We start from the raw sequence: 27,409 nt of genomic DNA, 5'->3' as shown, positions 1-27,409 counted from the left end.
ATTGTACAGAAAGCGGCTAATTAGGGTAATGTAGTTGGATGGAAATAAATGGTCCAAAGTAAAATGCATCACGTGGACAGCAGGACGATTGTGTCCACGTTACAAAGGGGCATAGTATGCCTACCAGAAGCGTTTATTGCCATACAGTGTGAACAAGCCCTAAAATCTGAGCGTCTGTAAAGGCTATAGTCGCATGGGGAAAAATATTTTTTTGCGTACTCGTGCAATTTCATTTTTTATTTTTTTTTTTAACTTGGTAAACCATGAATTTTCTGTCTGCAATGTTTAGGTCTTCATTCAGTTCTCCCACCCCCTGTTGATATGCAATTTGCAGCCTGACCCAAGTTTCAGATTTCTCTCCCAGTAATACAGGTTGGATGTGAGATCTGTGTGTATCCAGAGTACTGCCTGCCGTTTTCACTGGTCACATATCAGCACAGCTTCTATCATGCACTTATTTCCTTTCTATGTATTATTTCCTCCCTGTCTACAACCTGTTTTTTTTTTTTTATTTCTGCCCTCCATGAGATATCGTACTTTCTTCCCTCTACTCGTTGTGGAAATCCCCTACCACCTTCCTGCTACTCTCTTTTAACACAGAGAAGGGATGGGGGGAGCAGAGAGCCATCACATCCAGGAGCAGATTAACTTATAACATTTTTTTTTGTAGATCATTCTGCTAGATAAAGGACTTGCAGACACTGTGCTGCAGCAAAACGATAGAACGTTTTTTTTTGTTTTTTTTTAGGGAAAGCCATTTTGAAAGTTCCTTACCTTTTTACATTTAGTACGGAAAAAAAAAAAAAAACCTGTGTGAAGGTGTAAAATGCTTTTAAACTTTAATTATTGGGGGAGAAAGTTGCATAACTCTCACTTGATATTGATGACATTACTTTTCACACGTTGTGTAAAGGAGTTTTCAGGGAAAAATAACGATGACTTATTGTCAGGTAGTGTGGATGTGATTGGGATTGGGTCCAGCCCTTGTGACCTCTACCCGTGACCAGAGCATATGGTGGGCTGTTCTCTAAGTGCTTTATGCATCCCTGCGTGTATTTTGGGCCTGGCACCATTCACGTTATTTGGACTGGGCTGGAGTTAGCGGTATAGTCACATATAATAGCACAGCAGAGGCCAATCTGCCTGGATAACTTTTGAAAGAGCTTGAGAAAGTTTCCAGGAGCCCTTGAGAAAGCGTGTGTTCATGCGAAACGATGTTGCCAGACTAGGTTTTCATCTGTCCGGCTCAGCAATTTTATTCTTTAATCAAAGGTCAGAGCTTTATTTGTTTTTGAGTGCGGCTTTTTTTTCTTACCTGGATGACGACATAGTTGTCACTATGAGCTGAGCGCCACTACCCGGGTTTCCTTTTCTACCTGCCTTGCGGAGTTTAAGATCCGTGGATGGGTGTTTCCCTCCCTCTTACCAAGTAGCTGTTATCTGGAGCTTGCAGTGTCGGTGAACAATTACTCTTTCACCTGTGCATGAGATTTATTAAAATCTCTGCTACTGTGCTGCCAGGATGCACAGGAATGTCTCCGGTCCTGATCTGAAAATGGTAAAATCCAGGACCCTACCGGCTCCTCGTATTCCGCGCCTTGTGTATGTAGAACCACTTGGTTTCCATGCAGATAGAAGAATCACGGAGGCGTACTGATATTGAGAGATTTTTTTTGGATTAGTTGCATCCTATTTATTCCCTTGCGGTGAGCACTTCACGGTATAGATTTTCCCACAGTCCGCCCTTCCATCCTGCCACTTTCTCAGCCTTTCTGCACCTGTTTCATTCCTTCTCTCCCCCTCGCTCAGTGGAGTGTATGGAATTTTGTTTAGATCTCACACACATCCTGGAGCGGAGAGATTGTTTCCTGCAACCATCTGTGTCTGTCGGAGGCGCCAGGAGATGCGGCACCATACCTGCGGGGAGCGAGTGTCCAAGTGCAAAAAAGTGAGGCGACCCATCCACGGGATACGGATCAGGGGACCATATCAAAATGCTTTAAAAAGTACATTGGCAGGTTTTGGGTTTTTTTTTTCTTTACCCAAATTCCTCAAAGCCATCAGGTTCTGTGCTACTTTTATTTCTAGGCAAAATCTAATGTGAAAAAACAAATAACGCAGATTTAGTTGCATTTAGCAGTAAATAAAACACGACAGACACCATGACAAAGCGGACACAACTATAAAACAACCAGAACCATGATTGGTGTCCATTGTGTATTGTTCAACATGTGTTTTGTTTTTTAACATAAACTTTGCAGGTTTTATCAGGTTGTCCGCTTCTGGAGACTATTTATTTTGCGTAAATGCATGAATTTGGGGCTAAAATTGACTTATTGCACAATAAAAGTGCACAATTTGGCTTTTACAGACTTTGTTACCCTCCACATTCAACTTTGATGTGGTCTGTAGGTCCTAAATCAGCAAGAGGAGCTAAAACTAAAGGCTCAAGGAGTTACAAACTAACTCACTGACAGATTCTCATTTAGCTCATTCTGCAGCCAGCAGTAGACGGTGCAACACAGAAGCTACAGAAGGCAAACGGCGCAACATTTTGAATGAAGCCAGATTACAGAAGGTTTTTTTTTCTTTTATATAGACAAAAGTTCATGCATTTTAGTAAAATTTAAAAAAAAATGTCCCCAAAGGTGACCAACGAAGGCCGTGCCTGGTAAGTGTGAGTGGCAGGAGACCCTGACGCGCGCTCTGTGCCTCCCGTAAACTAACAATGGAGCAGCTGGTTTGCAGCTGTGCTCCTCACCCTGGGAACCTTCGTGCCGGACAGTTGTTCCAGATGTTCTGTGAAATAATTGCGTGGGGGGCGGCTGCTTTTCTCACTGACACTCTGTCTGCATCGCTCATCTTTCATTTGTTCCCCTCGCTTCTTTTATTTCATGCGTCCTTCAGATGCATTCTTCTTCCTTTACTCATTTTCCTGACTTCTGTCCTATCTGTCTTGCGCATCCTTGATCCTCTCGGGGCTGCTCTTCAGTATCCGCCATGTCTTGCGTTTCGTAGCACCTTTTAATATGTCATCCGCAGGATTATATAATTGATATATGATTTGCATTGTTGGAATTTTAGCTATCTGACCACTTTCCTTCCCTCCCCACCCATCACCAATCATCGTTATCTCTCCTTTTTCTTATAGGGAAGGCCTTTGATATCACTTACGTGCGATTAAAGTTTCATACCAGCCGCCCGGAGAGCTTTGCGCTATACAAGCGGACACAAGAAGACGGTCCGTGGATCCCCTACCAGTACTACAGCGGCTCCTGTGAGAACACGTACCATAAACTCAACCGAGGCTTCATCCGCACCGGAGAAGACGAGCAGCAGGCTCAGTGCACCGATGAATTCAGTGATATCTCGCCGTTGACGGGCGGCAATGTCGCTTTCTCTACTCTCGAGGGCAGACCGAGCGCTTACAACTTTGACAATAGTCCCGTTTTGCAGGTACATGAGCCAGACCGCTGGCGTACTCCGGGCGTACATGCTAGCACTAGTGTCCTCTCGATATGGCGGCCCATGTCTGAAGTCTCCCCCCATACACATTAGATTGTCAGCCGAACCCACCGGTAGCCATTTTTTATGTATGGGGGTGCCAGCATCCTGATTGGGAGAGATGTAGATCAGCATGTCCGATTTCGGACCTCCGATTGCATTGTTCTCCCGGAGATGAGCCGCCCGCCTATGTGTCAGCCGGTAACAGGAGCTCTCCTGTGTGTGGGAGAATAGACTGAGATATATGTCAGCCCAACGGCGGTGCGTCCGACAGCCATCTGATCTGTAGGATTGCCTTTAGATAGATGGTCATCTATTTGTATGGCCACCATTTAGATTTACATTTCCCAATGAGCGATTATCGATCTTGGATCCTGCAGTGGTGGTGGATAGTTTTCACAAACCCGTTCAAACAAAGCAGAAAATGTATGCGCATATTTATTTTTCTGATGCTTTAAATACCTTCATCCGATGGGACTGGAATCTATCAAACTGCACGTCTACGGTAGAAAGGTATCTGCATGGGATTTCTGCAGCGGGTCCTCTCGGATTTGCCATAGGCGAGCATGAGATGTGTGATCAAAACCTAGAAAACTGTCTACATACAGTAGTGAGGCCTAAGCGTGTATGGCGATGACTCTTCACTGTCGTTGACTCCTCTTTTCCCGCAGGATTGGGTGACGGCCACAGATATCCGCGTGACGCTAAACAGACTGAATACTTTTGGGGACGAGGTGTTCAGTGACCCCAAGGTGCTGAAGTCCTATTACTATGCCATTTCTGATTTTGCAGTAGGAGGCAGGTGAGTTTCCATTCACTGTTCGTGAATTTGTGCTTTAATCGCCTGATATTCTGCTGAAATGATTATGGATTACATACAGTAATAGTGAGATATATTGGTGAAAACTAGTGATGAGCGAGTGTACTCATTGCTCGGGTTTTCCAGAGCACGCTCGGGTGGTCTCCGAGTATTTGTGACTGCTCAGAGATTTAGTTTTCCTTGCCCCAGCTGGATGATTTGCGGCTACTAGACAGCTTGATTATATGAGGGGATTCCCTAGCAATCAGGCAACCCCCACATGTACTCAGGCTCATCTTGTAGCTGTAAATCATGCAGCTGCGTCAACAAAAACTAAATCTCCGAGCAGTCACAAATACTCTGAGACCACCCGAGCGTGCTCGGGAAAACCCGAGCATGAGTATACTCTGTCATCACTAGTGAAAAGGCAACCTTTAAAATGAGCCACCTACTCCACAGACGTTATTATTTATTAACCTGGCAGGAGAATTTTGCTATGTAATATGAGAACACCACCAGGGACAGAGACCCTGATTGCAGCGATGTCACCTACTTGGCAATGTTTTATCAGCAGGAGATTATCACTAGAGTACTGTGTGTCTCATGCCTCCTGCTCCAACCACGCCCCCACCACTGATTGGCAGATTTCCGTAAATATACATTGTGCACAGAAATCTGCCAATCAGTGATGTGGGCGGGGTTATACAGGGCTCAGCATTCCGAGCTCTGCAAGATCTGCAGCAGAGGAAAGTGAGATCCTATCACAACTGCTGTACACAGTAAACTAAGGGATACATCGCTGAAATCGGGTTCTCTGCCACTACATCATGCTGCTGTCAGATTACATATCAAAAAACGTGCTGATTGATTCCCTTTAGCCCTTGTTTTTTACCTCCTGTAAAATAGAAATTCTGGATTGCCATCTCTTTGACATCCGCCTTGGCCCAGTTTTTGGTTAAATATAGGCGTAAATTGACAATTAGATGTTACTATTAAGTTGTCAATGGGGCGGGACCCTGCACAATCCATCCAATGCCATCAGTGTTCTACTGTGCAGACACACCATAGTGACAAGGGGAATGGTAGCTTCCAATTATCGGTCTGTTCACGATTTTCCAGGAGGAATAACAGAGGAATGGCAAAATGAAGTGTTTAAAAATAAAAAAAATACAGAAAAATCTACATGGTTTTATTTTTTATAGCTTTTACACCATCTTGATTGCTTGTGGTCCTCTTTAGGCACTTTATCAGACCCTGAATGTATGAGATATGGGGCTGTATGGTGTCTGGCCGTGTGATCTGCGGCTGTATGGGGTGGGGCCGTGTGATCTGCGGCTGTATGGGGTGGGGCCGTGTGATCTGCGGCTATATGGGGTGGGGCCGTGTTATCTGCGGCTGTATGGGGTCGTGCAGTGTGATCTGCGGCTGTATGGGGTGGGGCAGTGTGATCTGCGGCTGTATGGGGTGGGGCCGTGTGATCTGCGGCTGTATGGGGTCGTGCAGTGTGATCTGCGGCTGTATGGGGTGGGGCCGTGTGATCTGCGGCTGTATGGGGTGGGGCCATGTTATCTGCAGCTGTATGGGGTCGTGCAGTGTGATCTGCGGCTGTATGGGGTGGGGCCATGTTATCTGCAGCTGTATGGGGTCGTGCAGTGTGATCTGCGGCTGTATGGGGTGGGGCAGTGTGATCTTCGGCTGTTTGGGGTCGGGCCGTGTGATCTGCGGCTGTATGGGGTCGGGCCGTGTGATCTGCGGCTGTATGGGGTCGGTCGGGCCGTGTGATCTGCGGCTGTATGGGGTCGGGCCGTGTGATCTGCGGCTGTATGGGGTCGGTCGCGCCGTGTGATCTGCGGCTGTATGGGGTGGGGCAGTGTGATCTGCAGCTGTATGGGGTGGGGCCGTGTGATCTGCGGCTGTATGGGGTCGTGCAGTGTGATCTGCGGCTGTATGGGGTGGGGCCGTGTGATCTGCGGCTGTATGGGGTGGGGCCATGTTATCTGCAGCTGTATGGGGTCGTGCAGTGTGATCTGCGGCTGTATGGGGTGGGGCCATGTTATCTGCAGCTGTATGGGGTCGTGCAGTGTGATCTGCGGCTGTATGGGGTGGGGCAGTGTGATCTTCGGCTGTATGGGGTCGGGCCGTGTGATCTGCGGCTGTATGGGGTCGGTCGGGCCGTGTGATCTGCGGCTGTATGGGGTCGGGCCGTGTGATCTGCGGCTGTATGGGGTCGGTCGCGCCGTGTGATCTGCGGCTGTATGGGGTGGGGCAGTGTGATCTGCGGCTGTATGGGGTGGGGCCGTGTGATCTGCGGCTGTATGGGGTCGTGCAGTGTGATCTGCGGCTGTATGGGGTGGGGCCGTGTGATCTGCGGCTGTATGGGGTGGGGCCGTGTGATCTGCGGCTGTATGGGGTGGGGCCATGTTATCTGCAGCTGTATGGGGTCGTGCAGTGTGATCTGCGGCTGTATGGGGTGGAGCAGTGTGATCTTCGGCTGTTTGGGGTCGGGCCGTGTGATCTGCGGCTGTATGGGGTCGGGCCGTGTGATCTGCGGCTGTATGGGGTCGGTCGGGCCGTGTGATCTGCGGCTGTATGGGGTCGGGCCGTGTGATCTGCGGCTGTATGGGGTCGGTCGCGCCGTGTGATCTGCGGCTGTATGGGGTGGGGCAGTGTGATCTGCGGCTGTATGGGGTGGGGCCGTGTGATCTGCGGCTGTATGGGGTCGTGCAGTGTGATCTGCGGCTGTATGGGGTGGGGCCGTGTGATCTGCGGCTGTATGGGGTGGGGCCATGTTATCTGCAGCTGTATGGGGTCGTGCAGTGTGATCTGCGGCTGTATGGGGTGGGGCCATGTTATCTGCAGCTGTATGGGGTCGTGCAGTGTGATCTGCGGCTGTATGGGGTGGGGCAGTGTGATCTTCGGCTGTTTGGGGTCGGGCCGTGTGATCTGCGGCTGTATGGGGTCGGTCGGGCCGTGTGATCTGCGGCTGTATGGGGTCGGGCCGTGTGATCTGCGGCTGTATGGGGTCGGTCGGGCCGTGTGATCTGCGGCTGTATGGGGTGGGGCCATGTTATCTGCGGCTGTATGGGGTGGGGCCGTGTGATCTGCGGCTGTATGGGGTGGGGCCGTGTGATCTGCGGCTGAATGGGGTGGGGCCGTGTGATCTGCGGCTGAATGGGGTCGGGCCGTGTGATCTGCGGCTGTATGGGGTGGGGCCGTGTGATCTGCGGCTGTATGGGGTGGGGCCGTGTGATCTGCGGCTGTATGGGGTGGGGCTGTGTGATCTGCGGCTGTATGGGGTGGGGCCGTGTGATCTGCGGCTGTATGGGGTGGGGCCGTGTGATCTGCGGCTGTATGGGGTGGGGCCGTGTGATCTGCGGCTGTATGGGGTCGGGCCATGTTATCTGTGGCTGTTCTCCTGCACCAGATTAAACTCGTCACACTAAAATGACCCTGGGATGCATGGCTTCATCCAGTATACAGGCAATAGTGTCTGGCCTCAGAATATCTTCTAGTGCGGAGGCCTAGATTTTCTTATTTTATGATCCATTAACTAATGGCCGTTCGTACGCTCGAGCCTCCTCCTGACATGTGCGCGGAGTTACTGCGCTTGTTCCAGCTTTATTCTATTGTACATCCATCTTCTGGATAGTAAATTGTGAGCGCAGCCTTGTTATTAGTGTTAGGACACTGGCCGACGAGCCAAGATTTGTAGGGTGTAGTTCCTTTTTCTGCTCCTTTGAGTATCATTTGCTTATATCATCCAGAATCTATCTCTCGTTTTCAGGTGCAAATGTAACGGCCACGCCAGCGAATGTGTGCACGACGAGTACAGCAAGCTGGTGTGTAACTGCAAGCACAACACGTTCGGAGTGGACTGCGAGAAATGCTTACCCTTCTTCAACGATCGGCCCTGGAGAAGGGCGACATCAGAGAGCGCCAACGAGTGCTTGCGTGAGTCTTTTTAAAAAATATATATATATATATATATATATATATATATATATATATATATATATATATATATATATATATATATATATATATATATATATATATATATATATATACACATACATACAGTAATTGATCAAGGGGATCAATGTCGTCTGGACTATGTTAGTCCTCAGAAAAAAACTAATAGTAGAAATAGATCAATCTGAGGACAGATGAAAAAATGTAGAATATATAAATATTTATTATATATTATTATATTTATAGATAAATTGCCGTGAAAAAGGCCGTCTTTGAGGCCGAAACGTTGGCATTTTGCTTGTCTGGTTGAAGATGCTTATATATATTTTGAAGAAACTATCGAATAAAATTATATATTCTACATTTTTTCATCTGTCCTCAGATTGATCTATTTCTACTATACATACATACATACATACATACATATATATATATATATATATATATATATATATATATATATATATATATATATATATATATATATATACAAAATTGAAGAACCAGCATCCCCATCCCATCTTCCGGTGTATAATCCATTTTAATCTGATTTTATATATGGGGGCATTAGTGTCGTCTCTTTAGGCGTGATGTGTCATTAGACTCTGCATTGCTATTGCAGCCATTAAGATGCTGCCGGCCATAACTGCTGCAACAAATGAATAATGCCCCTTCTGAAATGAGCCTGCATTGTGATTGCTAATGATTTACAGATGTTGTACATTATGGTTTTGTTTTTGTTTTTTCATATTTTTCTTTTTTACTTCCTTTTTCCAGCCTGCAGTTGTAATGGCCGCTCTCAGGAGTGTTACTTTGATCCAGAGCTGTATCGGTCTACTGGTCACGGCGGCCATTGTACGGGGTGTTCAGGCAATACAGACGGCCCAAACTGCGAGCGTTGTAAAGAAAACTACTATCGGCAGAACGATGACGAACCTTGCTTGGCTTGCAATTGTAACCCTGTTGGTACGTATTTCTATCTACTCATTAGATCCTCCATAGAAGCTTCTTGATTAATTTCTATGGAGTCAATTTGCTATGCAGAAGCGCAGAAAAGTTTTGGGACAACCCACGCGCATGCAGCATTAGGTGGCCTTGTTCCCCAATTTATTTTACTTATTTTTTATAATCTTAATGATTATTTTTTATGCATTAAAACCACTTAGAGAAAAAAAAATACCAAAAACTGCACAAAAAGCGTTGAGAGCTTTGATTACATGTAGCAGAATGCTGGGCTCCTGCAGGTTCCTCCTTCCCTGCAGTAAGAGGCACATTGCTCTCCTGCACTCAGGAGCGTAACTACAGTGGTGCAGGGGTTGCAGTTGCACTAGGGCCATAGAGCGTAGGGGACTCGAAAAAGTCAATTTGGCCCCCGTGAGAGGACCACTACTATTTAATCACCCATGATAGTTGGGGGCCCTGTTAGAGAGTCTCAATTAATGACCCACCAGCTTCATGTTACTTCTTGACCTGCCAACACAAGGGAAGAGATCGAAAACTGGGCAGCTCCCTCCTATCCGCTGCTTGCCATGCTGAATGTAATCTCAAGGGGACAAAGCAGCGCAAAAAGGGTCAAACACATGACACGCTTTCTTTATAAAGGGGGTCCTAGAAAAAAACCCTGTTAAATTGGGGAGGGGGGTTTCAAGTGGGATCACGTAGACTTGAATTCCAAGGCATTGGTGAAAACTTTGATTGGTGGGGTTCCAAACGTTTGGAGCTACTCTGATCATCAGAGCAGGTACTTTTTATCCCTGTTACAAAATGGAGGTGCAGATTGGTCGCCCAGCCGCCGCTCTAGTCATTCTCTTTGCTGCAAAATGCCGAATGCAGCACTTGACACTCAGAAATGGAGCGGCGGTCGGGCATGTGCACTGCTAGATAGTAGTCAGACAGATGCATGCAAATGGCTGTCTCTGTCCACCCATACACGATGTCAGGAGGCTCCCATGCACATAAGATGGTCCGTCCATTAGTCCCGCCAAAACACGTTGGCTGATCCCACCTAATGTGTACAGTGGCCATAAATCTTTCACCGTAAAATCTGGTCCTTATGGGGTGGGCTTCACTGTATACATTGATACTGAAGAGGTCACTTTGGGGGTCATCTTCTTTTAAGTAGTGCACAGAACATACATTTTCTGTCATCTTGGATGTCTGTGTTACTCCTCAGTTCAGGGATGCTTATCTTCACATCCTTTGCTGGAAAATCTCTCCTGGGTCTGAAACAAACAACAAATGGTTCTCTAAACACATGGGCCTGGAGCAGACGGTGTCCAGCATTGCGTCCAGTGTAAATAAGCATCACGCTGTCCTCCAAACAAAGGAGACCTCACACTGATTATCTGAGCTCTGGCCCTGCATTCCAGGCCCCCGCCTGCCGGGCCGGAGATCGTACGCCGGCTCCATACTGGAGGAATACAAGTACCAGATAACTCTGGATATATTCTTTTATCTGTGAATTATACATCCTCAGATCTTAAAAGAAGCCGAGATATATAAAGAACTGTTATCCAGAAAATTGGATCCAGAGTCTCATTCTTTGTTTTTCAATCTTTATTACTTTCTACATAACCATTTCCAGCTGTTCATACACTGTGCGATTGACAGAGGTCGCTTTTGTTTTTATTACTGTTTTGTACATAATCTGCTGAAACTTCCTAATAGAACGTCCCCCCCAATACACAGGAGTGCTGGGTTCCCTATGAGAAAGCTGCTGCCAGACTCCTATGGCGGTGCCTTTTTCTCCCAGAGAATGAAATAATCAATTTCCAGGAGGAATAACCTAGAAACATCAGAACACCTTAGTTCCAAGAAAATATGTTGCTCACATGTTGGGAAATCTTGTAAGTCCTCTTTAAATCCTGACTTGTCTTAATCTTTTATTGCTATTCTGATACCCCGCAGGTTCTCTTAGCACCCAGTGCGATAACTATGGCCGCTGCAGCTGTAAACCCGGGGTTATGGGAGAGAAGTGTGACCGATGCCAGCCAGGCTTCCATTCACTTACTGAGGCTGGCTGCAGGTAACCCCCTAATTACAGATTTATTCTAGGGCCATTCCTCTTATATCGATGAATATTGTATTCAATAGCAATTAAATAATATTTTTTAGGCCCTGCGCATGCAACGCCGCCGGTAGTACAGATGACTGCAACATGGAGACCGGTCGCTGTAGCTGTAAAGATAACGTAGAAGGATTCAACTGTGAAAGGTAAGATGCGTGCAATATGGAAACCAGCGTGAGCATTCATTAACGATTATCGGCCCGGGTTATTTTGCTAATTAACATGCTGCAAGTATGACGATATGCAGTATGCTCCATATACTATGCAAAAATGTGTCTGCAGCATTTCATCCCCTTTTATTGCAATTGTCTGCAGAATTTCCCATGTAAATAAACTTAGCAATAGATGAAGCAGTTGCTCTCAGGCTGACTTTCTCTACACAAAGATCCAAACAGGTATAATGAGGACCCAAACACATTTCCAAGATTGGTTTTGTTTGCCATCTCCATTTTTTGCAAGAATGGAATGGAATTTGCAAATGGAAGGGAATATGACCTTCCAGCCCTCATCCGTTAATCCATTTGTATGCTGTGATAAAAGCCATGTCGCTCCTCTCCCTCCCTTTTTGTTTTTTAGATGTAAACCTGGTTTCTTTCACATGGATGTGGCTAATCCTCGTGGCTGCACCCCCTGCTTCTGTTACGGCCATTCCTCAGTGTGCAGTAGTGCTGAAGGCTTCACCGTGTCAAAGATCGTCTCCACATTTGAGATCGGTAATTATCTTCTAGGGTTGGGAATTTGTCACCCTCCGCTGTGTCTTAAAATAGGAAAAAAGTTAATAACCCTCTTGGAACTGCAGCGGCTACTGTTTCACATTAATACCGGCCACATCCTAACATGTTATTACTGGCTGATTAGTTGTTGGTTGGCATGAGACATGATGCCAATAGATATTTGCACACTGATGATGTTACGGGTGACAAGTTCATTTGACTTGAATGGACGTTAATCAGGACATCGTCTTTTGAAGAACAGTTGCACAGCCACCTTTTGTGAGTGGATTTAAGTGCTCACATTATGATATTTTGGTGCATGACTTTTCCAGTTTCGTCCTGCTGGCTCAAATGTAGGTTGTTCTCCGCGGTAGGTTGTTCGCCGCGGTAGGTTGTTCGCCGCGGTAGGTTGTTCTCCGCGGTAGGTTGTTCTCCGCGGTAGGTTGTTCTCCGCGGTAGGTGTTGTGAATTCTGCTCTTGGGTTCCCTCCGGTGGTTGTTGGTAGTAATGCAGTTGTCCCTGGGTTGCAATCCTGGGCAGGTGTCCCTGCTGATTGCAGCTCTGACTGGGATATTTAGGTGTGCAGGATTCATTAGCCCTTGCCAGTTGTCCATTGTTCTTGGAGGTTTTGCATCTCTGTCTGGTTCCTCCTGCCCTGCTGCCAAATCAGCAAAGATAAGTGTCTGGTTTTGTTTCTACAGCACACATGCTGTGTGCTTTACAATTCAGTACTATTCAATGTTTTTTCTTGTCCAGCTTAGACTGTGTTTGGATATTTCAGTCTAGTTGGATTCTCAGGAGATGCAGATATACATTCCATGTCTTTAGTTAGATGGTGGAATTTTTGTATTATCTGCTGTGGATATTTTTAGGGTTTTAATACTGACCGCTTAGTATTCTGTCTTATCCTTTCCTATTTAGCTAGCGTGGCCTCTTTTGCTAAATCCTGATTTCTGCCTGCGCGTGTCTTTCCTCTAATACTCACAGTCAATATTTGTGGGGGGCTGCCTATCCTTTGGGGTTCTGCTCTGAGGCAAGATAGAATTCCCATTTCCATCTATAGGGGTATTTAGTCCTCCGGCTGTGTCGAGGTGTCTAGGATGTGTTAGGTACACCCCACGGCTACTTCTAGTTGCGGTGACAGTTTAGGGTTTGCGGTCAGTACAGGTTCCACCTACTCCTGAGAAAGTCTCATGCGGCTCCAAGGTCACCGGATCATAACAGGTAGGTTGTTCTCCGCGGTAGGTTGTTCTCCGCGGTAGGTTGTTCTCCGCGGTAGGTTGGTCGCTGTGGTAGGTTGTTCGCCGGGGTAGGTTGTTCGCTGTGTAAAGGTCTGTTTTTGTATTTTTTCATTACTTATACAAAGGAAGGGAGAAGCATGATGGATTCTCGCCACTGTAATGTGCCTGTTCTGTGTCTTTTAGGTACAGATGATTGGTTGGCACAGCAGAGGGATGGCGGAGAATACCCCTTAACGTGGGTTTCTGAAAGCAGCTCGTTATCGGTCACCTCTGAGAGCTACTTCCCCATCTACTTCATTGCACCTGGTAAGTCTATAAAAGAGAGATCCTTGCCTACTAGCTCCTACACAATGAATAATTATACGCACATATGTGCAATCATCACATCCCTTTAATTGGTTACACAGTCACAGGGCCTCATCTGTATGGGCAGCTGCACCTGTTATTAAAGCTTAGTCTCATTAGTCCGAATAGAGCAGCCCCATCGTACACTGTGGCGTAGCGGATGCGACACCATCTTTGTATTCTGCTCTACATTGGGGTCTTGTCTTCAACCGAACAATACCATGCAAGCAGTTATGTTCCAGAAACGATGGAAAAATAAAACATAATTCTTAAAGGGGTTGTGCTTTGCCCAATTTGTTATTGGACATGAGAAAAAAAAACTGCTGCGCCAAGATGTGAGATGAGGGTTGCAGTTGCCCATGCAATCGTTTCTTACCCGGCCAATATCGTGCACATGTTCATAAAGTGGTTTTAGGGAAACACCTTTAGTCTGGATGCAGTTTTATTTATTTTTATTATTATTATATATATATATTTTTCTTAATAAAAAAAAAATCCCCAAAAAGCCTCCACGTCCAGCGCGGAGTCTCCATTGCTGTGTTCAGTGTCTGCAGTGCTGAAATCACGTTGATAACGGAGATCAGAGGATCTGGCCGAGTTTACGCTGATCTTACTGATTGTCTGCAGCACTGTGAACGTGCTGCCCGCGCTGCAGACAATAGTAGACGCCAGGAGCAGCAGCGCCGGAGAGTTGGTGGAAAACTCCTCTGATGGAGAGACTGGCACAATATCTGCTAGGCACCGAACACTTGCCTGGCATACAGCTGGGTCCCGATGGGTCCTGTTGGTTGTCAGATGTCGCTCAGTCGTTATTCTTGTGAACAATACGAGCTTTGCGTTTCCCATTATTTCCAGAGCTTCGTTTCCCAGCAAGTATTTGCTCTATATTAGAATTTTGGGACATCCAATTCCTGCTGTGTGTGAAGGCCTACAGAAGATTTTCTGCAGGAAATTAATAAGTGATGAACTCTCTTATCGCAGCCGTCATCTTCTGCACTCTGGTGACATGTTCTTTGTAGCTGGCAGACAAAATGTTATATTAAGCGACGGGAAAGGCCGTCTGTGGCCCAGGATGTGGTTTAATTTAGAAATGCGGTCTGCGGGAGGTCAGACCCTCAATGTCACTGCTCAGACGCGCTCCCTATCTGCTCTGACATCTAGTGGCTCCACTGCAGCGCTACAGCTAATGGGGATTATTGGCTTATTGCTTAAAGGGTTTATCCCACCAACAATTATCTCCTGTCCACAAGATAGATAAGTGTACAATCTATGGTGGTCGTCTTGGACTATAAGGGCTAAGGGGAGCCCGTAGTGTGCATGCATGACTGTTCCTCCATTCACTGTCTGTAGCGTGCATGCATGACTACTCCTCCATTCACTGTCTGTAGCGTGCATGCATGACTGCTCCTCCATTCACTGTCTGTAGCGTGCATGCATGACTGCTCCTCCATTCACTGTCTGTAGCGTGCATGCATGACTGCTCCTCCATTCACTGTCTGTAGCGTGCATGCATGACTGCTTCTCCATTCCCTGTCTATAGCGTGCATACATGACTGCTCCTCCATTCACTGTCTGTAGCGTGCATGCATGACTACTCCATTCACTGTCTGTAGTGTGCATGCATGACTGCTCCTCCATTCACTGTCTGTAGCGTGCATGCATGACTACTCCTCCATTCACTGTCTGTAGTGTGCATGCATGACTGCTCCTCCATTCACTGTCTGTAGTGTGCATGCATGACTGCTCCTCCATTCACTGTCTGTAGTGTGCATGCATGACTGCTCCTCCATTCACTGTCTGTAGTGTGCATGCATGACTACTCCTCCATTCACGGTTTATGGGGGAAGGTGGTCACAGATGTACATCATCAGACCCGTACGGCTGAATTGAGTGGTGGTCACACATACACTACCCTCTCCTTTCATATGAGACTTCATAACCCCCTTATAAGACCCTAGAACCCTCCTTACGATTTTTTTTTCTCTCCTTTCTTGCAGCCAAGTTTCTTGGTAATCAGGGTCTAAGCTATGGACAGAATTTGACCTTCAGTTTCCGGGTGGAGCGGCGGGATACTCGTCTTTCTGCAGAAGATCTAGTCTTGGAAGGGGCCGGGCTCCGGGTGTCGGTGCCTCTGATCGCGCAGGGAAATTCCTACCCCAGTGAAACCTCTTTGCAGTATGTATTCAGGTAAGTGATGTGCGCTCGGTGGATGGCGCTCGGTGGATGGCGCTCGGTGGATGGCACGCGGTGGATGGCGCTCGGTGGATGGCACGCGGTGGATGGCGCTCGGTGGATGGCGCTCGGTGGATGGCACGCGGTGGATGGCACGCGGTGGATGGCGCTCGGTGCATGTCCCTGGGCCCGGAGATGAATGGAGCACTTAGCTCCTCTGATCTATAGCAGGAGCCTGTTTATATTCCAGTGACAGGAGGGATATTAACACATTCCTTTCTAGGGGTCTGGGTCCGGCAGGTTGAGTAATGCACATGTGGCCAGCAGCCGATAAGATGAGCAATGTGTGCAGATGCATGGTGGTAAAGCCGAGGGGACAAGTGTTAGTCCTCTGCCAGTCTCTAGGATGGATCGGGCTTTTGTCAGTCAAGCAAAATAATGTCAGGAATTTGCTGCATACCTCCTGCATGCAAGTGGAGACAGGCCGATCCGAGGGAAGGAAAGGGTTACCACTAAATAAATCACCAAAGACATTAATTTTACGTTTCCTTTCGTCAATTGCACAACCTTTAAAGGGGATTAAGGATTGGTGAGAACTCGTTGATCGGTGAGATCCGACCGCTGCCACCCACACTGATTGTGGGAACAGGGCACTTTTTTCCCCATTCGTCCGACCACAGCTCGATTAATTTTCTGAGACTGCCTGAAAAATCCAAGTGTAGCTCCATAAGGAATGAATGGAGCAGCGGTCACACTGATGATCCATTCTAACAGGGAGGTAAGTGCCCGTTCTGCCAATCATTGTGGCACCCAGCAGCTGGACCCCCACCAGTGTATACGTCATCACCTATCTGGGTAGGTGCTAACTTGTTTTCACTGTAAAAGCCCTTTAATGTTCCATGGAGCCCTATGTAATATGCTCCATTCAGGTGAGGAACACCTTCATTCTCCAGATTAGTGGGAAATAGTGATGAGCGGACGTGCTGAGATAAGGTGTTATCTGAGCATGCTCGAGTGCTAACGGAGTGTCTTTGGCGTGCTCGAATAATATGGTTAAATCCCCGCACCATGTGTTCTGGCTGTTCGACAGGCAGATCCCTTGCATGTGTTGTGGCTGTCAAATAGACTCGGACTTCTTATTCGAGCATCTTATTCGAGCACGCCGAATACACGCCATTAGCACCCGAGCATGCTCAGATAACACCTTATCAGAGTACGTTCACACATCGCTAGTGGGCATCCGAGACCACCACCATATTTCTCTGACTGCATGTCTCTATTGATGCTTCATGTTGGGTCTGTAATGCCGTCCACATCGAACGTTGATTTTCTATGTGAATTTTGCAGCAGATTTTGTTTTAGGCCTTATACCAGTGTGTACGATCCATACAGAGGATTGAGCTGCGCCATACGTCTTGCTTCTTTTCATCTTCACTGATGTTATGCGTTATTTGTTTAGTAGACATCTGCTTTTGTTTTAGAGAGGGGGGAGAGGGCGGCTGCAGTTGATTTTTAGACATATAATCACATTTAAAATCTTCCTTCTTGTTTATGTAATGGAAGATTTCCAGATGTTGCACAAGAGACGGCTGAGTTTCAAGCCAGTTTGTGGGAAATTTTTGCAAATCTGAACCTCTCTTCTTTTAAAGCGGTGTCCGTATCGGTAGGATATGCCATTAATCAGTAATCGCTCTGGTGGGGCTCAGAAAATAAAGGGTCTAGAAGTGAATGGGGTCGGCTACAGTTCTCAAAAAAGTCAGTGGCGAGGAGCGCTGCTCTGAAGGCAAGGCTTCGCTGCACTTTATTTTCTAGCCTGGTGGGGGTCCCAGCGCTTAGACCACCAACAATTATTAAAGGATTGTTGTGATTATTAACCTTTAGGGTCACCAGTCTGATGATTGACAGTTCTGACTAGCGGCACCATTGAGCCGGTTTTCTGAACATTGCGTGACTGATTCACGGAGGAGTTCAACGGCGCTGAGGTTGGACCGATCCAGCGAACGTCAGAAAAAGCACTTACAAGCTCTTAACAGTATAGCTTGTGAGTGCTGAGCTCCTTGCCTAGGAGACCGACCACCGCTGATGAACTGCAGAGGTAGCCAGTAAACAAACAAACAAAAAAAATCCCTCCATTCTTCAGAACAGAGGGGATTTTTAATAACCAATAAATTGCAAATGTTAATTGTTGAGAAAAGCACCTTTTAACTGATGGCATATACTGTACTAATAAATCTAGCATGTGTCTTTTGACTTTATGATAACCCAATCCAGGTCCCATTTTAACGACAGAATAGAGCAAATCTGTTCCCCTGGAGATGTACGTAAATGATGTTCTCTGTTCCTGCAGGCTGCACGAGGCTACCGATTATCCGTGGAGGCCGTCAGTATCGCCCTTTGAATTCCAGAAAATGCTCCAAAATCTCACTGCAATCAAAATCCGAGGCACATACAGCGAAAGAAGTGAGTTGTGCGGCTGCGGCACTGTCTCTGTGCCGTTCCCACCACCATCGTAGTGTATGTAATCCTCACCTAATAGCCATGGGCCGCCACGGAGCGCTGCCGCTGAATGATCCTCGCCATTCCCATGTCGGGGCTGCGGTTGCTATAGATGCGGCTTTTGATGAAGTTCTGGCTTCTCAGCACTATTTCATTATGTGTGTGCCATTATAATGAGAGCGACTGTAAAGGTGCATTATAATGGTGCTCCATATACAGTGCGGTACTGTACCACCGTTATATAGCCCATTATACAGAATACGGCCAGACTTTATTGTCTGGGGTCAGGATCTGACGTCCCGGTGAGATTTTAGCAGTGTTGGGAGGGGATTCAGGATTAATATATTGTCTCTGCAACATTTCAAGGTACCTAATAATAAAATCACAGCCCTCTTGGTTTCACCGACACCCGAGGTGTTAGTGAAGAGTTGATGCATCAATGTTGGGTTGCTGTCTTGATGCAATGATCTTTTTTTTTTTTTTTTTTTTTTTCCCTGTCCCCATCATATGTGGTAAAGCATTTTTCAGAAAGCGGCTTAAATCCCCTTTCATGCACTTTATTATGTGGCCGGTGCATCCCTTACTGGAATGGACAGCCGTCCAAAATGGATTTCTAGGACACTAATACAGAGGCGAGCGGCCGCCGGGTCTCCAGCTATTGTGGGAGATGAGCGTTATCTTCACTTTTCTACTTTGGTTTTATATTTTTTTTGTTTTCTCTCATACTTCAGTATTTTATACTTATCAGTGGAAATGTAATTTGATGTGTAATCCCTGGTCTCTTCTTTCCAGGTGCTGGCTTTCTGGAAGAGGTTACTTTAGTGACTGCCCAAGTTGGAGTTGGCAATCCTGCCCCGTGGGTAGAGGTGTGCAGCTGTCCTGTAGGGTATATTGGACAGTACTGTGAAAGCTGTGCCCCTGGATACCGGAGAGAGAACCCCAGCCTAGGACCCTACAGCCCGTGTGTGCTGTGCACTTGTAATGGTCACAGTGAGTCTTGCGACCCTGAGACGGGTGAGTTCCGGTCGGCAGCTGCTTTGTATTGAACATGCTAAGAAATGAAGCCTTTCCCCTTGTTACTTAGGAGTTAAACATATAGACGAGGCAGCTGTAATATAGTGTATATTATGATATATCAGGGATAGAGTTGAGCCAATACATTTTCAGGACCATAGTACAGCGGCCGGGTTGGGAGTCCTTGAAACTGCTTACTACCTCTCTGCACCCGTGGATCCACTTCTGATTAGCCGACCTGGTGCATTGTCATGTGTGCACACTGCCGCAACTATAACATTGCGCTAGGATGGCTAATCAAAAGAGGAGCTGGCGATGTCTCCTGACCTGACTGCTGGGCCGGGGTCATACAAATCGATTCACTGATGTTTAATTAAGACACTGACATTTCTTTGCTTTACTTTTTAAAAGCTTCACATTTCATAAATCCTTTGACATGTGTAGTGCACCGGTAGCGGTGAAGAGGCCATGACCCACAAAGTTCAAACATAAGTCTCTTTAATGCGTTATCTTCACACAGAAAAGGTTCCAAGCACATAACTTCAGTGCATATTATCAGTGTTCAATTCACACCAGTTCATAACAGCATCCGTTAGATTGCAGTCACTACACACGCTAGTCCTCCTCTGACTAGTTCCATGGGTGTCCTGCACCACTGTATCACAGTCTCTACTCACAGTCGTACACAGACCATGACCTCCTGCCTGCAGCTGTGACACAGCTAGTCCTTCCTTCGGGCACAGGACAGTCTACCTCCGGGCATAAGACCTGTCCACATCCGTGACCAGTCATCATGGACAGCAGCTCCACTGTGTATGCTGTGGGTTGTCATGCCTCACTCTGGCCCTGACACACCTGAGACTCCTCAGACTCAACTCTAAAACCTCTCTATACTACAGGGCTTTTAACAATTGTAATCACAGCTACACCTGTGACTACAACACCCCCTCATGGCCTCACTACGACTCTGTGCGCATTCTGGGGAGAACATACAGCGCCCCTAGCTGTAACTGGGGTCAATGTCTCAACAATGTCATAAGGAAATATCAAACATTTTGATCCGGGTGCTAAGATCTACATCTATCACTAAAGGGGCATTAGTGCTTGGCGCCCCTTCGGCCGTGCTTGGCGGGGCCAGGTGCCCCTTCGGCCGTGCTCGGTGGTGCCGCGTGTCCCTTGGGCCGTGCCTGGTGGGGCCAGGCGCACCTTCAGCTTTGCTAATTTCTTTTGTCAATTGTGCGGTGGTCAGATCTATAGTAAGAATGAGTCCGTTTTATTAAACCGTAACTATGATGGTTGCTGGTGCATTATGTCTATATGACCTGTAGATGAGCGACTGCTTTGACAACATGGTTTCCCCTATTCTTTAGGAGTGTGTAACTGCCAGCACAATACCGCGGGCCCCCACTGTGAGCGGTGCAGCGAGGGCTTCTATGGTGACAGCACTGCAGGTACCAACTCAGACTGCCAGCCGTGCCCATGCCCTGGAGGGTCCAGCTGTGCTGTTGTACCTCGCACTAAGGAAGTGGTGTGTACCAACTGTCCACTCGGGACCACAGGTGAGAAGGATCCACTGGTTTGTCTTTCCGAATAATTTTCTATTGGTTTTTACTAGTGATGAGTGAAAGTGCTGGGATAAGGTGTTATCTGAGCATGCTCGGGTGCTAACCGAGTGTCTTCGGAGTGCTGCAATACTCTTTTCGAGTCCCTGCGACTGCATGTCTCTTGGCAATTTGACAGCCGCAACACATGCAGGGATTGTCTAACGAACTCTAATTGAACTCTACGTTTCTGAAAATAATTTGCACAAATCCAACAAAATGAATTATGTATTATGCGCTGGGGGGGTCCGAGAGACTCCGCTCATAATAAACTGCTTTTTGAACAGCAATTGGAGCACGTTCGATTTGCATTAAATAAATTCGATGCAGATGAAACTTCCCGGCCGTGTTTGATTTGATCCTGCAAAATTAGAATTTGGCAAATCAGCGTTTCATGTCATTTCGAGTTTCAATTTTGTTTTCTGAATTTATTATAACAATAGGAAAAAGATGCGAGCTTTGTGACGATGGATATTTTGGGGACCCACTTGGTCAGAATGGTGCCCCCCGCCCCTGTCGCTCCTGTGAGTGTAACAGCAATATTGATCCCAACGCTGTGGGGAACTGCGATCGCCTGACCGGCGAGTGTCTGAAGTGCATCTATAACACGGCTGGATTTTACTGCGACCGCTGCCGAGACGGCTTCTACGGAAACCCTCTGGGGGCTACACCGGACCAAAAATGCAAAGGTATCCTATGTTTTATCTCAATTGCAAGTGTTTATTACAAGAATGTTCCAGCACCTTTTGTCTACAATCAGTGACTATGGATGTGACCTTGGAATTGTACCTTTTCAGCATGCGGTTGCAACTCCTATGGGACTGTAAAAAGTCAGAGCAATTGTAATCAGGTGACCGGCCAGTGCGAGTGTCTGCCACATGTTACCGAGAGGGACTGCTCCGCCTGCGAGCCTGGATTCTTCAACCTACTGAGCGGTAAAGGATGCGAGAGGTAAGGATCGTCCAATTTACTTCTCTCATTCAAGTTATTGTGGAAAACACATTTTCAGTAGAAATCTCGTGTGCTGGCAATATTGATTCCTGTCTGTATTCTTGGGAAATCTGTGTAAGGAAGGAAAGCATTCTCAGTGTCAGGGAGGGCAGAGATAACTGGCTATAGATAAGGAGAGGAAACAATCGCATGATAGAAGCTGTGCTGATATGAGTGGTTAAGAAAGCAGCACTGTAGATTCACATCCAGCCTATATTACTGGGAGAGGCACTCCTACAAGACATGTCTGAAACTTGGATCAAAAATTAATATTGCAGACTGTTGCTTTGTGCAAATTAATTGACTAATGGTATCCATTAACGTATCTATGTAATTTTTTTTTTCATTTCTTAAAGCGTTTTCTAGCCTTTAAATAATAAAACAAAACATATGTATATATTTTACTTTAATAGATGTGAGTGTCATCCCTTGGGATCTACCAATGGTCAGTGTGATATTCGCACTGGGCAGTGTGAATGCCAGCCAGGGATCAGTGGTCTCCGCTGTCAGCAATGTGAGCCCAACCACTTCGGCTTTGGACCTGAAGGCTGTAAACGTAAGTGGCGGAATGCACCAGTACTTCACCATTATATTCGGCAAAATATAATGCTAAAGCTCCACCTTGAGAAAAGCTGCAACTAAGGAATGGAAATATGAGAAACGTAATATATTTGTTTGCCTTCATTATTTACCAAGAGACCGTTCATTTCTTGTGTCTTGCAGCCTGTGACTGTGATCCCGAGGGCTCCCTCAGGTTACAGTGCAAGGAAGATGGACGCTGCGAGTGTAAAGATGGCTTTGTGGGAAACCGCTGCGACCAGTGCGAGGAGAACTACTTCTATAACCGCTCAGGACCCGGCTGCCAAGAGTGTCCGGCCTGCTACAGACTGGTAAAGGACAAGGTGAGTCGGCTTCGGTGCAGTTTATAAATTGAAGCATTTTATGATCTTTTTTTATTTTTCTAAATCTTACCAGCAGATGGCATTTGTGCTAAGTTACTTAAAGGGGTTGTCCTTAGGATAGGTCATCCTCAGGTAATTGGCACTCCAATGATCAGCTGTGAGCAGATCCCATGGTCCGTGTAAGTACATGGGACCTGGTAATAGCTGATCGGTTATGCTGTTCCTATTCACTTCAAAAGGAGCCAATCTGCAGTACACAAGAACGACCACTATACAATGACCTCTGTACTTCACGGACCTGCTGATCAGTGGGGCTGTTAGGTGTCGGACCACCATCGATCTAATACTGAGGAGCCATCTTGGGACAACCCCTTTAATACTGCACAGAAGTGATTATCGATTTGTAAGATTAGGAAGCCCAATATTCTGGTAAATGAAGCTCCAGATAACGGTGTTTATTCTGGGATCCATATGACACAGGGCTTCTTGCAGTAATTTATAGGATGACACCACTGCTTCGCACATGTGCCGATGTCTGACCGTGGATCTGTGGGTGGTCTATGTTTGATGAGACCATGCTGGGATTTTAGCAGTTGAACAGATTGCATTAATACAATTCTTTCATGTGATTTAATCACAGACTTCCTGACTGCACATCTTATGGATTTAGTAGCCGTACAGTAAAGTACTGATTTACAGGGGTAGCACTGAGACAAACACTACTTGCTTAACTTTTTGCACCCCCCTGAGTGTGAGACTGTGAATGGTGCGGTGATCAATCCCTCTAAACTATTATAGATACTGCTATAACAGATCCGGTAATTCGTTTTACTGTTTTTAGGTAATTGAGCAAAGAGAGAAACTGCAGGAACTGGAAGAGCTCCTGAAGAACCTGGGAACAGGCGATGACGCTATAACCGACCAGGACTTTGAAGAGCGGCTGCGAGATGCCGAGAAGGCGGTCAGTGACCTCCTACTGGATGCCCAGGGCAGTAAAGGTGCAGGAAGTTACAGCTTTTGCCTTGTATGAAAGCTGAAAAAATGGTTTTATCACTGGTCACTGATCTTGTGGCTTGTTGTTCTCAGATATAGATCAGGGGATGCTGGATCGCCTTGCGGAGATAAACGCCACGCTAAGTTCTCAACTGCAGCGTCTGCAGAACATCCGGAATATGGTCCGAGACACCGACAAACAGGCACAGGACGCTCGGGACCGTGTGGAAAGCACAGAACTGATCATTGAGTCTGCAAGAGCGCAACTGGAGAGAGCCAAAGTGGCCATCGCTAATGTGGTAAGCACTGATGCGGCACGATGAAGTATGGACGGATCACGCAACGCATAATAACCATCTGCCGGTCTGCAGATTCAGTCCAGCTACAGTGAATTAAAGCAAAAAAGCCTTCATTGCAATAGCGCTATTATGTGTCCCTTCGTTTTGCAGTCAATCACCCCACCCGAGACTGCCGGTGATCCTAACAATATGACATTGCTGGCAGAAGAGGCAAGGAAACTAGCTGAAAGGTGAGTGCACATGTGGCAAATCGCAGACCCCATCATAGACAATACACTTGGTTAATTGCAGTCTTTGCCAACAGGTGCACGATGGAGGGGCTTTCAGAGAATAGAATATATAACAATCTGATCTGTTGAAATCTGTTCCTAAAGAACATTCTATAGTAGAGTTGGTGCGAATCGATTCGCATGTCCCAGTCCATCGGCAACGACAGTAGTCTGTGTCTGCAGGACTGGAGCGCGAGAGCCGCCTCTTACCTGATGCCTTCCACGGCAATTATTTCTATTAGCTGGCCTAGCACGACATCATCATCGTGGCCCATGTAACATCTCGCTAAACAAAAGAAAAGAGGCTCTCGTCCTGCAGCCGCAGACCACCGCAGAGGCCAATGGACTGTAACGTGCGGAACAATTCGCACCAACTAGACCACAGTTATCGTTACTGTATACACTTCACTGCAGATAGACTTGGGGTTTTCCCATATTAATACTTTCCCAGAGAAGCCAGATAAAGGAAGGAGATGAGATTGTAAAGGCAAGAAGTTGAAACAGTAGTGGTGCTGTGATAGTCAGTGTCCACAACGCAGCAGGAAATGGGAGTCACCGAGCAAGCCCACCTTACTAGGCATCCATTCTGAACAGTATTAAGATGGAGCAAAACATATATTCTACAGCATCCTGTATTCCGTCTTGACTATGGGGTGTTGTAAGACTGGTTGAGAAACCTTGAATTTCTCCTTAAGCCCATGGTTAAATGTAGAACTTTAAAGAACATAAAAAGGCTTTATCCATTTCTTCAACCATTTGTTTATGGCTCAAATGTACCATAATTATTTAGAAAGGAAAACGTGGCTGCTTTGCAGATTGTCTCCAAAGTATACAGCTCTTGTGCAAAGCTATGTGTCTCCTTGGTAACAGACTACAAACAAACCTTGTGTAGTCTGACCCAGCTGTCCTGCTCCTTTCCATCCTTTTACTTAAAATATTTAATAGTGCAAAGTTGCTTCATACATTTTTTTTTTTTTTTTTTATTTATTTTGAATGGATCCAAATGTGGCTGGTCTCAATTTCGATGGAGTGCCAAATGTGATGGAGACTGGAATTTTTTTAATTTTTTAAATTATTTTACATGCTTGCTGTTGTTTGCTGGGGCGACACTTATCTGTTATATTTTACTGCTACTTTCCTGCACACATTCACTACATAAATGTTGTATTCAGGCATACCCAGGAAGCTCGTGAGATTGAGAAAATGGCTAAGGAGGCCAACGACACGGCAAATGAAGCCTACCGCCTGCTGCTTAAGACTCTTGCAGCTGAAAACCAGACTGCGTCCGATATTGAGGAACTGAATAAGAAGTAAGAAATCCACCTTGTATATTGGCAGCTGTTCACTGCTTTATACCAAGTTCTTTTACATAACCTTAGCTAAAGAGAACTAATGTGTGTTTTGCTTTGTCCATCAGATATAACCAAGCTAAGGATCTCTCGCGGGAGCTGGAGAAACAGGCAAGCAAGGTGCACGCAGAGGCCGAGGAGGCAGGAAACCGGGCCCTGCAGATCTATGCCAACCTCACCAGCATCCCACCGATCGACACGACTGCTTTACAGGTAATGGAAGATCTGGAAATAAGAAGTATTCCTCCCCGAGCCTTGGGAATCTGTGCACAGGGCATCCTTTTCTCCTACGCCTCATTGGGGGACACAGGACCATGGGTGTTATGCTGCCACTAGGGGGACACTAAGTAAACACAGAAAGAATAGCTCCTCCCCTGCAGTATACACCCTCCTGCTGGCTCTCAGCTCCTCCCCTGCATTATACACCCTCCTGCTGGCTCTCAGCTCCTCCCCTGCAGTATACACCCTCCTGCTGGCTCTCGGCTCCTCCCCTGCAGTATACACCCTCCTGCTGGCTCTCAGCTCCTCCCCTGCAGTATACACCCTCCTGCTGGCTCCCAGCTCCTCCCCTGCAGTATACACCCCCTGCTGGCTCTCAGCTCCTCCCCTGCAGTATACACCCTCCTGCTGGCTCTCAGCTCCTCCCCTGCAGTATACACCCTCCTGCTGGCTCCCAGCTCCTCCCCTGCAGTATACACCTCCTGCTGGCTCTCAGCTCCTCCCCTGCAGTATACACCCTCCTGCTGGCTCTCAGCTCCTCCCCTGCAGTATACACCCTCCTGCTGGCTCTCAGCTCCTCCCCTGCAGTATACACCCTCCTGCTGGCTCCCAGCTCCTCCCCTGCAGTATACACCTCCTGCTGGCTCTCAGCTCCTCCCCTGCAGTATACACCCTCCTGCTGGCTCCCAGCTCCTCCCCTGCAGTATACACCTCCTGCTGGCTCCCAGCTCCTCCCCTGCAGTATACACCCTCCTGCTGGCTCTCAGCTCCTCCCCTGCAGTATACACCCTCCTGCTGGCTCTCAGCTCCTCCCCTGCAGTATACACCCTCCTCCTGGCTCTCAGTGAACCAGTTCTTGCTTAGTGTCTGTAGGAGGCACTTGGGTCTGTTTCAGACCCCACCATTTTTATTTAAATTTTTGATTTTTTTTGTTCTATTTTTTCCTTTAACGGAGCGAATGGGGGCGAAGGATCCTTTCTAGGCTCCGATCTCCCCCGAACCATCAACAGGCAAGTACGTGGAGCGTCCCTCCCGTATCCTTTCCTGCAACGTTGGATGCCAGACCTGAGCTCATATTACGGGTGACGGTTCCTTCGCGTTCCTATCTTCCCCCTCCACAGCAGGCGACCACATGGAGTAGCCCTCCATCTACCTCTCCTGGAGCCAGGTGCATAGCCGGACATGATATATATGGCGTCCGTGCAGCCCCCCTCTGCATGACCACTGATATAGCGGATGACGCATGGCGGCAGAAGCTCTCCACCCCCTCCCTGACTATGGCGACGGTGGATTGAGCACCGGCCCACCGCATCTACCGTGAGTACACTGCGGTGGCCGAGGCGCTAGGGGGGTATGGGAGGTCCGCACCTTAAGCCTGTGTCTGTGGGTGGTCTGTAGTGCGGCAACCCCACGAAGGAGTGCAGCTAATGATGGCGTTAATAGCGGTCGCGGTGCTGCAGGCTG

At 47.1% G+C, this 27,409-nt stretch overlaps 1 protein-coding gene across 1 annotated transcript in view; it reads left to right on the top strand.

The window, feature by feature from the left end:
- The window catches only part of LAMC1 (laminin subunit gamma 1), a 99,173-nt gene that overhangs the window by 55,417 nt on the left and 16,347 nt on the right, over nucleotides 1-27,409 (top strand). Inside the window, exons 2-22 of the mRNA XM_077278210.1 lie at nucleotides 3,152-3,456; nucleotides 4,176-4,306; nucleotides 8,088-8,254; nucleotides 9,053-9,241; nucleotides 11,183-11,300; nucleotides 11,390-11,488; nucleotides 11,919-12,055; nucleotides 13,480-13,602; nucleotides 15,639-15,828; nucleotides 18,161-18,273; nucleotides 19,102-19,323; nucleotides 20,694-20,882; nucleotides 21,368-21,613; nucleotides 21,722-21,875; nucleotides 22,328-22,470; nucleotides 22,638-22,816; nucleotides 23,658-23,814; nucleotides 23,903-24,108; nucleotides 24,259-24,338; nucleotides 25,550-25,687; nucleotides 25,795-25,939. Coding sequence (XP_077134325.1) covers nucleotides 3,152-3,456; nucleotides 4,176-4,306; nucleotides 8,088-8,254; nucleotides 9,053-9,241; nucleotides 11,183-11,300; nucleotides 11,390-11,488; nucleotides 11,919-12,055; nucleotides 13,480-13,602; nucleotides 15,639-15,828; nucleotides 18,161-18,273; nucleotides 19,102-19,323; nucleotides 20,694-20,882; nucleotides 21,368-21,613; nucleotides 21,722-21,875; nucleotides 22,328-22,470; nucleotides 22,638-22,816; nucleotides 23,658-23,814; nucleotides 23,903-24,108; nucleotides 24,259-24,338; nucleotides 25,550-25,687; nucleotides 25,795-25,939 — 3,431 coding nt within the window. The remainder of the gene's footprint in view (nucleotides 1-3,151; nucleotides 3,457-4,175; nucleotides 4,307-8,087; nucleotides 8,255-9,052; nucleotides 9,242-11,182; nucleotides 11,301-11,389; nucleotides 11,489-11,918; nucleotides 12,056-13,479; nucleotides 13,603-15,638; nucleotides 15,829-18,160; nucleotides 18,274-19,101; nucleotides 19,324-20,693; nucleotides 20,883-21,367; nucleotides 21,614-21,721; nucleotides 21,876-22,327; nucleotides 22,471-22,637; nucleotides 22,817-23,657; nucleotides 23,815-23,902; nucleotides 24,109-24,258; nucleotides 24,339-25,549; nucleotides 25,688-25,794; nucleotides 25,940-27,409) is intronic.

Source organism: Ranitomeya variabilis, chromosome 8, assembly GCF_051348905.1.
Source record: "Ranitomeya variabilis isolate aRanVar5 chromosome 8, aRanVar5.hap1, whole genome shotgun sequence".
Taxonomy (NCBI): Eukaryota; Metazoa; Chordata; class Amphibia; order Anura; family Dendrobatidae; genus Ranitomeya; species Ranitomeya variabilis.
The sequence above is the reverse complement of the archived record's forward strand: the minus strand, read 5'-3'. Positions and strand labels throughout refer to the sequence as shown.